Below are 17,814 nucleotides of genomic sequence, written 5' to 3'. Positions count from 1 at the left end.
AGCTTCGGAATTTGATGCCATTCATTTATTAGCATGCCATTATTTTCTGAGCTTTGAAAATTGTTGCCTGTATGTTGAAATGTCAACCCTATAAATTGCATAGTATAATTCCTACATCTGTGATCCATTTTGAATTGATGTTTGTGCAGGGTGAGAGATAAGGGTCTAGTCTTGTTCTTCAACATTTGATTAACCATATTTCCAAGGATCATTTGTTTAAGATTGTCTTTTTCTCCAATGTGTTTTTGGTACCTTTGTCAAAGATCAGATGACTGTATCTAAGTACATTATTTCTGTGTCTTTTATTCTGTACCATTGATCTATGTGTCTATTTTTATGCTGGTACCATGCAGTTTTTGTTACTATTCTGTGTATATAGATTGAAGTCAATATTGTTATGCCTCCAGCATTGTTTTATCAGCTTAGAATTGGTTTGGCTATTCTGGGTCCTTTATTCTTTTAAAAGGAATTTGAAGACTGCTTTTTTAGTGCTGTGAAGAATATCATTGATTTAAAAAAATCCTTATTTTTATGTGGTGCTGAGGATCGAACCCAGGGCTTCGCATATGCTAGACCAGCGTTCTACCACTGAGCCACAACCCTAGCCCCTCATTGATATTTTGATAGGGATTCCATTGGATCAGTATTTTGGTTTTGGTAATATGGCCATTTTAACAATATTAATTCTGTGCCTATCTATGAGAATGAAAGGTCTTTTCATCTTCTTGTCTTCTTCAATTTCTTTCTTCAGTATTCTATAATTTTCATTGTAGAGGTGTTTCATCTCATTGGTTAGATTTAGTCCTAGGTAGTTTATTTTATTTTTATTTTTAAATGTCTTTTAGTTGTAGATGGACACATATGTATTTACTTATTTATATATGGTGCTGAGGATCAAACCAGTGCCTCATTCATGATAGGTGAGCATTCTACAACTGAGCCAAAATCCCATCCCCTGTTTTATTTTTTGAAGCTATTGTGAATGGGATTATTTTCCTGATTTCTTTCTTAACAGATTCATTATCAGTGTATAGGAAAGTTATTCATTTTTGTTTATTGATTTTGTAACTTGTTACTTTCATGAATTTGCTTATTAGCTCTTGTATTATTTTGGTGGAGCTTTTTGGATCTTCTAGGTATAAGATTATGTCATCTACAAACAATGATACTTTGACTTCTCCCTTTCCTATTTTTATCCCTTTTGTTTCCTTATCATGCCTAATTGCTCTGGCTAGAATTTTTAGCACTATATTAAATATGAGTGGTAAGAGTAGAGTAAAAATTCTTGTCTTGTTTCAGATTCACTTTTAGTTTTTCCCCATTCATTATGATGTTGACTTTGGGTTTTTCATATGTAAGCCTTTTTATATTGAAGTAGGTTTCTTCCATCTTTAGCTTCTTGATGTTTTGATTTTAAATAGGTGCTGAATTTTGTTGAAGGTATTCTTTGCATCTACTGATATCCTTAATTCTATTTATATGATAGATTACATTTATTCATTTATGCATGTTAAATCATCCTTGAAGTCCCTGGGATAGAACCAACTTAGTCTTAATATATAATCTTCTTAATATGTTGTTGATATTATTTGCTAATATTTTACTAAGGATTTTTGAATCTAAGTTTATCAGAGATAAATCTATAATTTTCAGTGTAGAGGTGTTTCACTTCATTGGTTAGATTTATTCCTAGGTAGTTTATTTTATTTTCATTTTTTAAAAATGTATTTTGGTTGTAGATGGACACAATACATCTATTTATTTATTGGTCTGTAATTTTCTTTCCTTTATGTGCTCTTATCTAGTTTTGATAAGAGTATGATACTGAATTCATAGAATGAAATTTTTATTTCATGGAACAATTTGAGGAGCTCTGGCATTAATTCTTCTTTAAAAGTCTGATAGAATTCCATTGAGAATATATTTGGTCCTGGGCTTTTCTTTGTTGTATGGCTTTTTATTATTGTTTCTATCTCATTGCTAGTTATTGGCCTGTTTAGATTTTTCATGTCCTCTTTATTCAATTTTGGTAGATCATATGTGTCTAGAAATGTATCCATTTCTTCTAGGTTTTCCAATTTACTGGAATATAAGTTTTCAAAATAGTCCCTAATGATCCTCTCGATTTCTTTGGTGATTTCTTCTTTTTCATCTCTTAATTTTATTAATTTGGGTCTTCTGTCTGTTTCTTTTGGCTGGTATGGCTAAGGCTTAACAATCATTTTTATTTTTCAAAGAACCAACTCTTTATTTTATCAATTCTTCGTTTTCTAATCCTCAATTTTATTGATTTTGTCTATTATCTTAATTATTTTCTTCCTTCTACTAGTTTTGAAATTGATTTGTTCTTCTTTTTTCGAGGGCTTTGAGATGCATCACTAGTTTGTTTATTTAGAATCTTCCTGATTTTCTTATGTAGGCATTTTGGGGGTCTTTTTGAGAAAGTCAGTGCCAGCACCTATATGATGGAGTTGACCCTGTTTTCTTTAAGAAGTTTCTTCTATAATTCCTAAGTCTTTGATCCATTTTGATTTAAGTTTTATTTAGGATGAGAGATAGGGGTCTAATTTTATTTTTCTACATATAGTTATTCAGATTACCTAGAACCATCAAATGGGTATTGTTCAATATCCATCTGTTTATATTTTCTGTAGGGTTTCTTGATATTTTTTCCAGTTTTACTTCATTATGATGTGATAAAATGCAAGAAATCATATCTTTTTTTTTGGTATTCACTAAGAGTTGCTTTGTATCCTGAAATTCAAGCTAGTTTGGAGAAAGTTCCACAAGCAACTAAGAACATATAAGAATATTCAGTTTTTGTTGGATGAAATATTACATAGATGTCTGTTAAGTCCATTTGATTCATAAAATTGTTTCGGTCTAAAGAGACTTACTGGTTTATGTATGGATGACCCATCTGTTGGTGAGAGAGGTGTATTGAAATTACCCACTATTATTTTACTGGGGCCTATGTGAGGTGTTGATTTGGGTAGTTTCTATTTTATGTAAAATTTGAGGCATAAATATTTACTATCATACATATTTATGTATTTATATATAAAGTGACATGGAAGAGGGAAGGGAGGATAAGAATAAAAATGGGGAGGGAAAAGGGAGAGGATCATGAACTGAAATAGATACATGAATTTGTTGGGATGAACTCAATTACTATTAACTCAATTACTATGTATGATTCTAAAGCAATAATAACATTTGAGGCATAAATATTTACTATCATAGCTTTATGTGGGATTGTTCTCTTTACCACTAAGAGGTGATCTTCTTTTTCTCTTGTGGTTAATTTTGACTTGAATTCTGCTTTGTAAGGTATAAAAGTAGCTAATCCTGCTTGTTTTGTGACTTCATTCACATGGTATATCAATTTCCATCCTTTCACTTTCAGTTTGTGGCTATCATTGCCGTAAGATGAGTGTCTTACAAACAACATAGAGTTGGGCCTTGTATTTAAAATTCATTCTTCCAATTATCAAGAATACAAGCAATAATAAGTGTTGGTGAAGATGTGGAGAAAAAGGTACCCTCATACATTCCTGGTGGGACTGCAAATTGGTGCAACCACTATGGAAAGCAGAATGGAGATTCATCAGAAAACTTGAATAAATGTGATGAATAAAACAGGCAATGTGTCTTCTACAGAGACATGTCAATGTAATTAGATATTATCAACAAGTCCACGTGAGAGCTTTGCTAGTTTTCCTCAGATTACTCTGGGTTCAACGTGGAACGTGGCTGAAGACAGAGACCAGGTAGGAACCATATTTTCCAGCAGTAGAGGGAAATTGACTGTGGCAGTGTTGCTGAAGTGGGACAAGAGATAAGAATTAAAGAGATGTATCAGACTGGACTTGTTCTTTACATGTGAAGGGTGAGGAAATTGAAGGGTCAGTAGAAGGACTTCTCAAATCTGATTTGAGTGACTGGGTAGTGAGTTGCATTTCTTTTACTGGGATGGAAATCCAGAAGAAGGTATGGATAAAGAGAATGGATTTTTAGAATTGTACTCTTTTCTCACAAAAATTGATAAGCTTCCGTTCAAATAGCTCACTAAATCATATTTCTAAACCTATATGTCTAGTTTTTGTTAAAATTGCATGTGTGTATATATGTAATACTCATCACAAATGTGGTGAAGATGTTGAGTGTAGAACACATACTCAATAGTGGGCTTTTTGTGAGAGCATTATTCCTGATATAAGATTCTCAAGAATCTGGAAAGTCCTGTTTTGCTTCTAGGAAGGATGCTTAATCAAGGGTCTATATAGGTCTACCTTTGAGAGACTGTGGATGGATGATCGTTTGGAGAAAACTATAACGTTAGTATAGCTGCTACTTACTACTAGATTTTCAAATTATGGAGTAAATTATGGATCTGCATTCATGCTACTAAACTCCTACTGTTCGGTCTTTTCTATAGGCCCTTGCAAAATCTTCTTGTAAAAGGCACTCCTTTATTTCCTGAAGATAAGCTGACAACAAATAGCAAGACATACAGTGTTTAGAACTTTGATTGTATTCCTACTGGGGACAAATGTACCAGGAACCAATGTGCTGATTATTACATAGATTATTAAAGAAAATAAGGTACTGGAATAATAAACCAAATAATCATTTGTAACATGTTACATAAACAGATGCATTTTTACAAAAATGAAGTAGGACAACTTCGTGCATTATAGATGGATATGAAGCCAAAATATGTATTTTTTCATATGTAAGATCTAAGGGGAGGGGCACCACATGAGAATGCAGAGACTGTGAACTGTAAAACTCCAAAGATGAGATTCATCTAAGGTTTTATAGAATTATTTACAATTGTATGATGTGGTAGTCCTAGGTAAGGGTTAGGACTATGTGGAAAGACAAGATAGAAATAATCCCAACCCAAGGGAAGAAGCCATTTTGGGCATCAGAAGTAGGGGATGAAGGTCAGAGGGGAAGACTGGGGATGCAGAAAAGGGCTTGCCAAGAAGTCTAGCATGGATAATGACTGGTTTTTACCTGAAGAAGGGAGAACGGATGTTGAAGACATGAACACAAATATTTACTATTGGAGGGAAGGATGTGGAAAGACAAGTGGGAACTGGATGCTCAGAGCATTGGTCTATATGTCTGTGGGTTTGTCACTGCAATTTAAGCAGTCATATTGTTTATTATTGCCATGAAATTAGTTTACTGAGCTGCCTCAACTTACAGGAAGATAAACATGAAAAAACATTTTTTTTTCTTAGTAGCTATAATCAGCTCAGATTTGATGAGTTCCCTCATCTTACTGGGTAGCAATTTATTTTAATGATATATAAGCCAATTTTATTATTATTGTCACTTTGGAGTATTCAAATTGTCTTGTTTTTTGATCAAAATCTAATCCTGCCTCTTCATTTTGAAACTTCCTTCATTTATCTGAGTTGAAGTTCTCTCTGCAAATCAGGCGGACTTATGTCTCTAGAGGTCTGAAGTAGGAGAAGAGTCAAGGTACATGGCCTCAGTCTTCTTTAACTGCTTTTTCCTGCAGGTGATCAGCTTGGGTTTTTCTATATATATGTACCTGTTAGCCATTGTTCTTATGAGAAATGTCTAATCAGATCCCTTTCCCGTTTTAAGTCATAATTGTTATTATTATTACTTTACTCTGGAGTGGTTTGCGCTTCTGACATATTTTGATATTAGCCATTAAAATATATAGTTTTAAATTTTTTTCTTCCCTTCTGAGGCTCTATTTTTCATTCACATCTGTATCCATCCATAGCATTTAGTGCTGAGTGTCTGATAAGTAGCAGAAATCAACGTGTCAGTTGACAGACCAATGGGCAGATAGTCTTCAGTGCTAAGATCCCTGAACTTCAGAGTAGCAGGACAAAAGTTCTTACATGAGAGCTGCCATGAATTGAACACTAACTACATATAGGAACAGGACCCAAAACCTGCCATTATTTAATAGAATCCACACAATACTTGGAGGTAGGCACTATTATCACAGTTTTACAGATTACAATACTATAAATCTGAATCCAAAGTCTTCTTTTAAATTTTTAAAAAAATTTCTCAGTTTTATTTGTACAAAGTTTAAAATCTAAAATAATTCTAAAATACTTACAATAGAATTTAACATTTGCTCTACAAATAAAGTCTTGCCTTCACACATTACTAATTCTTCTACTTTTCTATTTTTTCTATACTGTACTACACAGACAAGATTCTGAGAGAATCTTTGTTTACTCTTTCCATTCTTTATGAGAATTGCACTTATTGAGATCACTAATCACTTTGTGTTGCTAAATTCACTAGCCATTGCTCAGCATTAATCAGAATGGTCACTTGCTCCTTCCTTCTTGCTTGTTTCCTTTTCTGTCTATGATCTCACATTCTGGATTTTCTGATTTGTCTTCAGAAGCCCTTTCTAGCCCTTTTTTTGTTGTTGTTATTGGGTGGGGTATAAGTCAAGAATCCTCCCGACTCCCCATTCAATATAAAAAATGCATGCATTAGGAAGAAGATAGATGGAAATACCAACATGGATTCATCTTTAATTATTTTTACTTGGGCTCCTATTTGAACCAACAAACAAGCATAACAAAAGATTTGCAAGATTGAGATTAAAGTGAAAACATAGCCACATGGCTCTATAGTTCCATAAGGGGTTAGGCCAGAGGTCTGTAATCAGTGCCAGCGGTGTGGAGTGAATGTTAACATGTCACAAGAGCTCGTAGCTTCTTTCTTTCTGCCTTTTAAAATTATTAGGCTGAGGATAAGGACCATTCAGTGCCACCCAAGGAAATTTCTTGCTATTCCCCATGTGGCACGATTGAGTATTTCTTTGATTTTACAGGCTTTGCCTAGGCAACTTGGATATATTGAAACTGCATCTGTCAGAAACTATGTGATTCTGGGGTAGAATTGGTGAGAAGTTCCATGCTCTGTAGTATTCATAGTGGTTCTGTTTTCCCCATGGAATCTGGACTAATAGAAAGAATTGGCTGTTTTGCTAATCTAGTGCTGTGGACTAAATTATGCCAAAACTTACTAGCTTAAAACAATTATTATATTTTCTCCATGATTCTGTTAGTTGACTGGGATTAAATGGAAGGCTTGTTTGCTGGTTATTCTTGAAGTGTAGTGATTATAAAAGAGAAAAGAGCTAGAGGCTTGTGTAGTCCTCTGAGGGCAGGTGTTTAGTTTGTGACAGTGTGACTGGCCAACTCCAGGGCATCATCCACTTGGATGGCTGCTGCTGCAGGTGTTTTTTCCTATCAGGAACTCTTCACACAGCTGATTCTCTGAGGTTGGTACAGAAGCTGTTCCTTCCTACATAGGGCCGACTCTCTTCCTTACTGGGAAAGATATTTACTTTCTGTTTCTAGATTCCCAGTCAAAGGTTATGGATCTATGTGTCCCTGCCCAAATCTGATACTTTTTCTTGATTATTGAGACCAACCATGAGACCTTGAAGGGTGCTTTGTGGTTTTAATGGACCATACAGAGACCCTACACAACTGGTGCTATTGCTAGTTTTTCCTGCAGCATAGGTAGGGCTGGCTTTGTAGGCATGGGGTCCGTGCAGTTGTTCAGAGCTTTGTGCTCAGCAGGGCTTTGAATTTGGTTTCATTGTTTTTGTTAATGCTTGAAATTTTGCTGTTGTCTTGAAATTCTCAATAATTTTTAAAAAGAGGCCTCTTGTTATCATTTTGTACTGGGAAACAGATTATGTAGCCTTTCCTGACTGCAGTAATAACAATCATTTACTTTCCTTATTCTTACTAATTAACAACTAGCTACTTATGCAGATCTGGTAGTAAAACTAAGTCTGAGCCTGATGTTGGAGAGAATACCCAATATAGGGACCCACCTGAGCTTAGTAATCACATTGTAGCATCAGAGAGGGAAATAACTATGCTCATAGGCTTTGCCCTCAGAACTCTGGGGTGACTGGGTGGAAAGGGCACAGGGAAAGTCTGAGTATTACATAGTATCACTATTGCCAACACAGAATCTCAGGCCTTTATTCCCCTCTTGGTAAAAGGCTAGGTGTCTAAACACCCCTTTCCTACATTTTCTTCACATTGACTTATATCTGCTTAGCCATTAGCTCTGGATGAACAGGTGCTAACCTTTTAGAAAAACTAAATGTGCCAATAGAACTTCTGCCTGAACAGCACAGTTCCCAAATGCCCTGCTCCATGACTCATTTTCCTCTTAATGTCATTAAAGCAAATCAAACCTTCTCAGTAATCAGGACATTTCAGCTTATTTCCTTTTCCCCTAATCTTTTGTGACTTCCAATTTAAAGCAAAGGCCCCTTTTTGTTAACCTTGCTAATCAGACCAAATAAATTATGCCAGGTCAGAAAGTCTAGTCCATATTCAAACATTGTTAGAAGTGACCCATGGACTCAGCTTATATGAATTTCATTTTAGTTAATTTCCAAATCAGCAAATAACTCCTGCCAAAGCCACATGAGATAAGGATGTAAATGAGTGGATAAGGTTTAGTTTCTCTCCATTTCCTTTGGTTGCTGAATTATGGCAGTAAAACTCAAAGTGCAGAGTTAGAAAACCATCAGTTGGAAGGAAATTGTTCTTGCAAACTTGTCATGACAGGGTTATGAATATGTGAACCTGCTCTTAGCTTACATTGTCACCTTTATTGGTCTTATTCATCAATATTACTTCAATTCCTAGGCTGTGACTCTGAGTAATGAATTAAAATGTTTTTACTGTATTTTATTTTCTTTCTGAAAAAAAATCAATACACAGTAGCTTCAATAATTCCTATGATGAAACAAACAGTACATGGGTAGGTAGGGCTTTTTAAGGAAAAAGAGGTATATGTTTATATTGAACTGAAATCAGGAAAAACTATGGTTGACAGGTGGTACTGATTGTGTTTTTTTACTAGTAGCTTCCATATTCTTGAATTGCAGCAAACCTGATCTTAGCAATTGTACTGCTATAGCAGAGCTTTTAGGTGAATATAATGCCATTAATTTATACCAATGGTATTATATTCACCTAAAACCAAGGTCGTTTTCCACAAATATCATTTATTAGATTTTTGCACTTGTGTATTCACTGATTAAATTGACAATTTTAACTTCTTCATGAAATTTGACAATATTATTTCTGAAAATTTTGCATTACAAAAAAATAGTACACAACTGGAGGTTCATGTGAATAAGATCTTTATTCATCCCAATTTATGATAAATTTAGTGAATAAAATTATTAAACTTTAGTATTGGCAGTTTATATTTAATCAAACTATCCTGTCCAGGCCTCTTAAAGTTATCTTTAATAGTTTATTATCACACAGGATAAATTTAAAAGTTCAGAAGTATCCTTACTCATATTGCTTTTGTTTTTAAAACTCGGTTCTAGGTCTTCTTGAAGAGTTTTTCTTCTTTAAGATACAAATAGTGGTACTTAAAATAATACTAACAACCACAACAGACCCCACCACTGATAGCACCACTGTAGAAATATTAACTCCAGAATTATGATTAGGATGACTTTCACCAGGATTAGGATTTGGTTGGCTTTCATCAGGACCAGGATCTGCTTTAGGGATAAACAAAGCCACTTGTGCAATATTGGATACTTTTGATGTCAAATTGCTTTTGTCTACACTTTGAATGGCAATGAATATGTGGGTTATGTTTTCTTCTGAGATGTTTCCTGGTTTAAATGCAAAGGTTTCCTTGGAGTTCGCCTCTTTTGGTGATAGGTCAGTAGTGTTCACTTGAAGTGCATCATCAAAATTGTCTCTTAGATCAATGATATTTCCACTTATTCTTATGATATACTCTCGGACTAAGGAAAGAGTTAAAGGCAGTTTAGTAGCTGTAGCATAGATACCATATAAATTTCTTTCCATTTACTCTCAAAAATGTTGTTTACATATGCATAGTATATACTCACATAAAAAACATTACTGCTTTTTAAAGAAACCTGAATTCTGACTTTTAAGCTCTACCAAATGCTACTATCTTTGCATGAGAAGTAAAACCATGTTAAAATATCTCGTTTGATTGATTAAAAAATATCAGATTATAAAACTAAAAGTTCAGTGAGCTGTCAGTCAAAAACTGTTCTTCCCTAACCTGCCCATACACCCTTGCTTTTGCAATGAGCACCTTTAACTGAAGTTGAAACCACATGATACTTTATGCTTACCTGTTCCGACATCAAAATTATCTCCTGGTGCTGTCCATGTTAGATTGATCTGATCCCCCTCAGATGTGGCATCAAGGTCTGTGATTTGACTTGGAGGGAACAGGTCAGGCAAGGGAGCATTTGTAGTGCCTGGAACATTTGATACCACAAATGCACCTCCAGATGCTGTTCGGCTGAAATTCTCCAATATTGTCTGAGTATCCTCATTAGTTTCGGGTCTTGGTGGGTTCACTTCAATTACCCCTGCATTAAAAATTCACTAGTTCAAAGTTAGCAAATAAATCACCTTCTTCAACTGGTTTTTCCCCTCTTCATATGTATAGTCAGATTGTTACTAAGTCTTCTGACAAAATCATAAGCACCAATTCCTGGGATAATTCACGTTTTAGTATCCTTTAGGATAAAAAATTGCTCTAAAATGAGGACTACACTAAACAAGAATAAAGGTATATAATAATTCAATAATTCAATATATGCCTTTAAAAAAGTGTTGCTTTATTTCTCAAATTATCTTCAGGCTGGAATATACCTGGGGAAAAGCCAGTTTCCTTTCAACCACTCCACGCTGCAAGTGCTAAGGAATAATAATTATGATAATTTTCTAATTGCTAAGAAAAAGCCCCTAAAGTCACAAGAGAAGTAACTATGCAAAGCAAAGTTAGCAAAGAATGCATTCACCTTCCTGTACACATTTTTTCTTTTGATTTAATGAAAACATTCCAGTGTATGACAAAAGGACAGTTAGTTAAATAACACTCTGAATAAACTTTGTGTTAAAATTCACAGGAAGGATTGTTCTTACCAAAATAGAATTGTAGACCAATGGTAGAGAATAGAGGACACAGAGAAACCTACATAAATACAATTATCTCATATTAGACAAAGGTGCCAAAAACATACATTGGAGAAAAGATAGCCTCTTCAACAAATGGTGCTGGGAAAACTGGAAATCCTTATGCAGCCAAATGAAATTAAGCCCCAATCTCTCACGATGCACAAAACTCAACTCAAAGTGGATCAAGGACCTAGGAATAAAACCAGAGACCCCGTGCCTAACAGAAGAAAAAGTAGGCCCAAATCTCCATCATATTGGATTAGGTCCCAACTTCCTTAATAAGACTCCTGTAGTGCAAAAAATAAAATCAAGAATCAATAAATGGGATGGATTAAAACTTAAAAGCTTCTTCTCAGCAAAAGAAACAATCAGTGATGTGAATAGAGAGCCTATATTTTGGGAGCAAATTTTTACCACACACACACATCAGATAGAGCACTAATTTCTAGGATATATAAAGAACTCAAAAATCTTAACACCAAAACAAAACAAAACAAAACAAAACAACAAAACAAAAATCACCAATGAGTAAATGATCCAAGCAACTGAACAGATACTTCTCAGGAGATGATATAGAATCAATCAACAAATATATGAAAAAATGTTCAACATCTCTAGCAATTAGAGAAATTAAAACCAAAACTACTCTAAGATTTCATCTCACTCCAGTCAGAATGACAGCTATTAAGAATACAAACAACAGTATATGTTGTCAAGGATGTGGGGACAAAGGCAGACTCACACATTGCCAGTGGGACTGAAAATTGGTGCAGCCAATATGAAAAGCAATATGGAGATTCCTTGGAAAACTTAGAATGGAACCACCATTTGACACAGCAATCCCACTCCTTGGTCTATATCCCAAAACAGCATACTACAGTGAAGCAGCCACCTCAATGTTTATAGCAGCACAATTCACAATAGCTAAATTGTGGAACCAACATATATGACCTTCAATAGATGAAAGGATAAAGAAAACGTGGTATATGTACACAATGGAATATTACTCCACATTAAAAGAGAATAAAATCATGGCATTTTCAGGTAAATGATGGAATTGGAGAATATTATTCTAAGTAAGCCAAAGTCTGAATATTTTCTCTGATATGTAGATGCTGATCCATAATGGGGATGGTGGGGGAGCATGGGAAGTATGGAGGAACTCTAGATAGGGCAAAGGGGAGGGAGAGGTGGGAGGAGTTTTGGGGGTAGGAAAGATGGTGGAATGAGATGGACATCATTATCCTAAGTACACGTATGAAGACACGAATGGTATGACTCTACTTTGTATACAATAAGAGACATAAAAAATTGTGCTTTATATATGTACAATAAATTGAAAAGCATTCTGCTGGACCTCCATAACTATCTTTAGTTGTGGAAACTACCAGTTTAGAACATCAGATAACCAGGTGGTATTTTGTTTATATTGGGATCTGTTAACATTGTCCTTCCCCTCAAAGGTGAGATAATGGAACCCTACAGGGGCACTACAAGCCTATAGGGTAAACATGGGAATGCCTCAGATCCACAGAGCTGGAAAGGAAGATACCCAAGCAACATGGAAAGACAAGGGAAAAAAGTACCCCAAACAAATCAAGATACCACATTATTAGAATCCATGGCCAGAACAGCAGATAAAATTACAGAGAAAGAGTTCAGGATGCACATAATTAAAATGTTCTGTGAATTACAGGATGATATAAGAGAGCAAATACAAGCAGCAAAAGATCATTTTGACAAAGGGCTACATAAACAAATACAGGAAGCAAAAGTTTACTTCAATAGGGAGATAGAGGTTCTAAAGAAAAACCAAACAGAAATCCTTGAATTGAAAGAAACTATAAACCAAATTAAAAGCTCAATTGAAAGCATAACCAATGGATTAGACCACTTGGAAGACAGGACCTCAGACAATGAAGACAAACTATATAATCTTGAAAAAGAATGTAGACTGCACAGTGAAAATGGTAAGAAACCATGAGTAGAGCATTCAAGAAATGTGGGATAGCATAAAAAGACCAAATTTAAGAGTTATTGGGATAGAGGAAAGCCTAGAGTTCCAATCCAAAGGAATGAACAATCTATTCAATGAAATAATATCAGAAAATTTTCCAAACATGAAGAATGAATTGGAAAACCAAATTCAAGAGGCTTACAGGATACCAAATGTACAAAATCACAACAGATCCATACCAAATCACGTTATAATGAAAATGCCTAAGAAACAGAATAAAGAGAGAATCTTAAAAGCCATGAGAGAAAGAAATCAGATTACATATAGGGGGAAACAAATTAGGTTATGTGCAGATTTTTTCAATCTGAACCCTAAAAGCTAAAAGATCCTGGAACAACATAGATTAGCTTCTGAAAGAAAATGGATGCCAACCAAGAATCTTGTATCCAGCAAAATTAAGCTTTAGATTTGACAATGAAATAAAAACCTTCCCTGATAAACAAAAGTTAAAAGAATTTACAACTAGACATCCTAAAGGTTATCTATGCTAAGCCCTAGGCCAACATCATTCTAAATGAAGAAAAATTGAAGGCATTCCCTCTAAAAACAGGAACAAAACACTTCTATTTAATAGAGTTCTTGAAACACTGGCCAGGGCAATTAGGCAGATGAAATAAATTAAAGGAATATGTATAGGGAAAGAACTTAAATTAGCACTATTTGCTGATGATATGATTCTATACCTAGATGACCCAAAAAGCTCCACCAGAAAACTTCATGAACTAGTAAAAATGAATTCATCAAAGTAGCAGAATACAAAATCAACACCCATAAATCAAAGGCATTTCTGTGTATCAATGACAAATCCTCTGAGACGGAAATGAGGAAAACTACCCCATTTACAATAGCCTCAAAAACAACAACAACAACAACAAAAACCTTGGGAATCAACTTAAGAAAAGATGTGAAAGATCAATACAATGAAAACTACAGAACCCTAAGGAAAGAAACCAAAGATGACCTTAGAAGATGGAAAGATCTACTTGTTCTTGGATTGGCATAATTAAATGACCCTACTACCAAAAGCACTATACAGATTTAATGCAATTCCAACCAAAGTCCCAATGGCATTCCTCATAGAAATAGAAAAAGGAATCATGAACTTATATGGAAAAATAAGAGACCCAGAATACTAAAGGAATCCTTAGCAGGAAGAGTGAAGCAGGTAGCATCACTATGCTAGACCTTAAACTATACTACAGAGCAATAGTAACAAAAACAGCATGGTATTGGCACCAAAACAGACTGGTACAGAATAGGGGACACAGAGACTAACCCATAAAATTACAATTATCTTATATTAGACAAAGGTGCCAAAAACATGCATTGGAGAAAAGATAGCCTCTTCAACAAATGGTGCTGAGAAAACTGGAAATTAATATGCAACAAAATGAAATTAAACCCCTATCTCTCACCATGCACAAAACTCAACTCAAAGTAAGTCAAGGACCTAGGAATTAAACCAGAGCCTCAGTACCTAATAGAAGAAAAAGTAGGTCCTAATCTTCATCATGTGGGATTAGGCCCCAACTTCCTTAATAAGACTCCTATAGTGCAAGAATTAAAACCAAGAATCAATAAATGGGATGGACTCAAACTAAAAAGTTTTTTTCTCAGCAAAAGAAACAATCTGTGAGGTGAATAGAGAGACTACATCTTAGAAGCAAATTTTTACCCCTCACTCATCAGATAGAGCACTAATCTCTAGGGTATATGAAGAACTCAAAAAGCTAAACACCCCCCCCCAAAAAAACCCCAAATAACCCAATCAGTAAATGGGCCAAGGACATGAATAGACACTTCTCAGAAGAGGGTATACAATCAATCAACAAATATTTGAGAAAATATTCATCATCTCTAGCAATTAGAGGAATGCAAATCAAAAACACTCTAAGATATCATCTCACTCCAGTCAGAATGGCAGCTATTATGAAGACAAACAACAATAAGTGTTGGCGAGGATGTGGGGGAAAAGGTACACTCATACATTGCTAGTGGGACTGCAAATTGGTACAGCCAATATGGGAAGCAGTATGGAGATTCCTTGGAAAACTGGGAATGGAACCACCATTTGACCCAGCTATCCCTCTCCTCAGTCTATACTCAAAGGACTTAAAAACAGCACACTATAGGTACACAGCCACATCAATGCTTATAGCGGCACAATTCACAATAGCTAAACTGTGGAACCAATTTAGATGCCCTTCAATGGATGAATGGATAAAAAAATGTGGTATATATATACAATGGAATATTACTCAGCAATAAAGGAGAAAAAATCATGGCATTTGCAGGTAAATAGATGACACTGGAGAATATTATGCTAAGTGAAGTTAGCCAATCCTAAAAAAAAAAAAAAACAAATGTTTTCTCTTATATAAGGAGGCTGATTCATAATGAGGTAGGGACGGGGAGCATGGAAGGAATAGACAAACTCTAGGTAGGGCAGAGGAATGGGAGAGGAAGGGGGGGTTATCAAGGATAGTGAAATATGTTGGACATCATTATTCAAAGTATATGTATGAAGACACAAATTGGTGTGAACATAATTTATATACAACAGAGATATGAAAAATTGTGCTGTATATCTGTAATAAGAATTATAATGTATTCCACTGTCGTTTATTTTTTAAAAAATGAAAGAAAAATTTTTTAAAAAAGAATTTACAGCTAGAAAACCTGCACTACAGAATATCCTTGGCAAAATATTTTATGAAGAGGAAATGAAAAACAACATTGAAAATCAGCAGAGGAAGGTATTACACTAAAGGAAATGCATTCTGCTATCATGTATAACAAATCAGAATAAATGAGTAAATTTCTAAAAAACCCTTTAGGAAGTAAAATTGTTTAGAGTTCTGTCTAAGCATTATAGATGCATATATCTGACCCCTGGCTTGATAAGAGATGAGAAGGAGAGAGGTTCCAGGCTATGATTCCTGTTTGGAAGTCTTTTTCAAATTCTAACAGTTTAAAAAAAGGTTTTTGTTTGTTAATAAACAAACATTCAATGTCTAGCCTGTGTTAAGTAAGTTTATTCAGTTTATTCAGTGCTACTGTATGTATAGTGGGAAACTTAAGTACTTTGTTGGAAACATCTAGTCTTTCTGTATGTTTAAAAGTACATGACACATGGTAAAAGTAGAGGGCTGAAGTAATGTTATATATATATAACATTATATATATATATATATATATATATATATATATATATATATATATACACACACATATATTTTGCTATATAGGAATGATGTCATTGAGGTGAATGGAGTTTAAACTTGATGTTTTGGAGAGTATGATGATTGTTCACTCGGTGGAGGGTGGAGCAAGGAGAAAGTATAGAACAAAAATCTCTTTGCTCCCTTTAGATTTTTTTAGATTGTCTAGCTACTGTTAGAGGTATAATTTAGTTGATATTACTGGGTATTAAATGAAAAGTTTTAATGTCCAAAGTTATATTAGAAGTAGCAAAATAATCTCTATGTAATTATCCTTTGGTTATTTTTTAAGGAAGAACAATCTTTTGGTAGTGACCTTTGTTTGCTTATCTCAGAACTTAGAGGTAGTCCTGAAGTTATTCATTGGAATGGTGAAGATGGAGAAGAGGAAGGGTAAGGAGAATGACTATTTGCTAGTATCTCCATATATGGATGTCTGTTTTAGATCATAATCATAGATATATATGTGCATTTTAATAATGTACTTGTGCTTATTGTGTACAAAGTTCGTACTTTATTTCATAACATGTAAGTTTTCTAGATGTCCAAGGGGATAGTTATTATAAAAAGTATATCTAGTGAATTAGCCAACTTGTAAATATATTTTTGGTATAATTGATAGGAAAGATGCATCTTGGACATGAAATTATTTTTATCTCTGGGCAGTGTGTTTCAGGACTTATTCCTTAGGCTAGCAGCAGAGGTACAGAAGGAAGCACACAAGTAAACATGGGAGCAAGCACTGAAAGATTTACATTTTGATGTGAGCTACTGATGTGTGTGTGCATCTTCTGGCTGTACTGTAGGAATACTTCAATTCACTGGGGACATGCTCTCTTGCTAGTATTTTAGTAGTAGAAATCTGACAGTGAACCTTCTGAGAAACATTATGCTTGGTGTATTCTGTTGCTTTATGTCTCATTTTAAATTGAGCATTAAAGGAATGCATTATTGTAGTTGTAACTTTGCCAATATATCTATCTAGAGACCTGTTGCCATTTCTGCCTTCAGTGAAAATTTTGTCCCAGGAAAGGCAGGATTACAATTTTTTTAACAGAAGGTATTTCTGTGGTGTATTCTTGGTTATCAAAAATACTCATGTAGCTTTGGGATTTTGAACTGGTGAATATTCATGATACCCAGAAAAGCCCAATTCACACTATGATTTCAACCACACAAAATGAGATATTGTATATGGACATGCAGGTTCTGAAAGGACATGTCCAGCTAAGCTACTTGTGACTCCATGACTTGTTCTTTGCTTGTGTTTTTCTGTTTCCTATAATATGCATATTAACTTTTAAAATATAAAAGCAGTTTAAAGACAAACAAACCACAAAACACCATTACAAATAAATGATTATTTTTAATAGCACATGTAATTTAAAGAATAAATTCTGCTTATACTTAGGCTCATAACATATTGATTTGTTTTCATGTCCTGAGATGAAAATTTGGCATATTTTTGTTGATATCATGAAGGTTTCCTAAACTAACATAATTCTAGCTAACAGTTTTTAAGTGCTTACTAGGTGCCATGCATTATTTCAAA

General features: G+C 34.5%; 1 protein-coding gene and 1 long non-coding RNA gene across 4 annotated transcripts in view; one reads left to right on the top strand and one right to left on the bottom strand.

Annotated features, from left to right (window-relative positions):
* LOC144368108 (uncharacterized) overlaps nucleotides 1-17,814 on the top strand; it is a 138,973-nt gene that overhangs the window by 91,936 nt on the left and 29,223 nt on the right. The window lies entirely within an intron of this gene.
* LOC101967643 (calcium-activated chloride channel regulator 4) overlaps nucleotides 9,137-17,814 on the bottom strand; it is a 37,824-nt gene continuing 29,146 nt past the window's right edge. The window contains exons 13-14 of the mRNA XM_078026651.1: nucleotides 10,190-10,432; nucleotides 9,137-9,826 (exon numbers count right to left, since the gene is read on the bottom strand). Of these exons, the coding sequence (XP_077882777.1) occupies nucleotides 9,378-9,826; nucleotides 10,190-10,432 (692 nt within the window). The 3' untranslated portion in view covers nucleotides 9,137-9,377. The remainder of the gene's footprint in view (nucleotides 9,827-10,189; nucleotides 10,433-17,814) is intronic.

This window comes from Ictidomys tridecemlineatus, chromosome 11 (assembly GCF_052094955.1).
Source record: "Ictidomys tridecemlineatus isolate mIctTri1 chromosome 11, mIctTri1.hap1, whole genome shotgun sequence".
Taxonomy (NCBI): domain Eukaryota; kingdom Metazoa; phylum Chordata; class Mammalia; order Rodentia; family Sciuridae; genus Ictidomys; species Ictidomys tridecemlineatus.
This window is presented reverse-complemented; position numbering and strand designations above follow the sequence as displayed.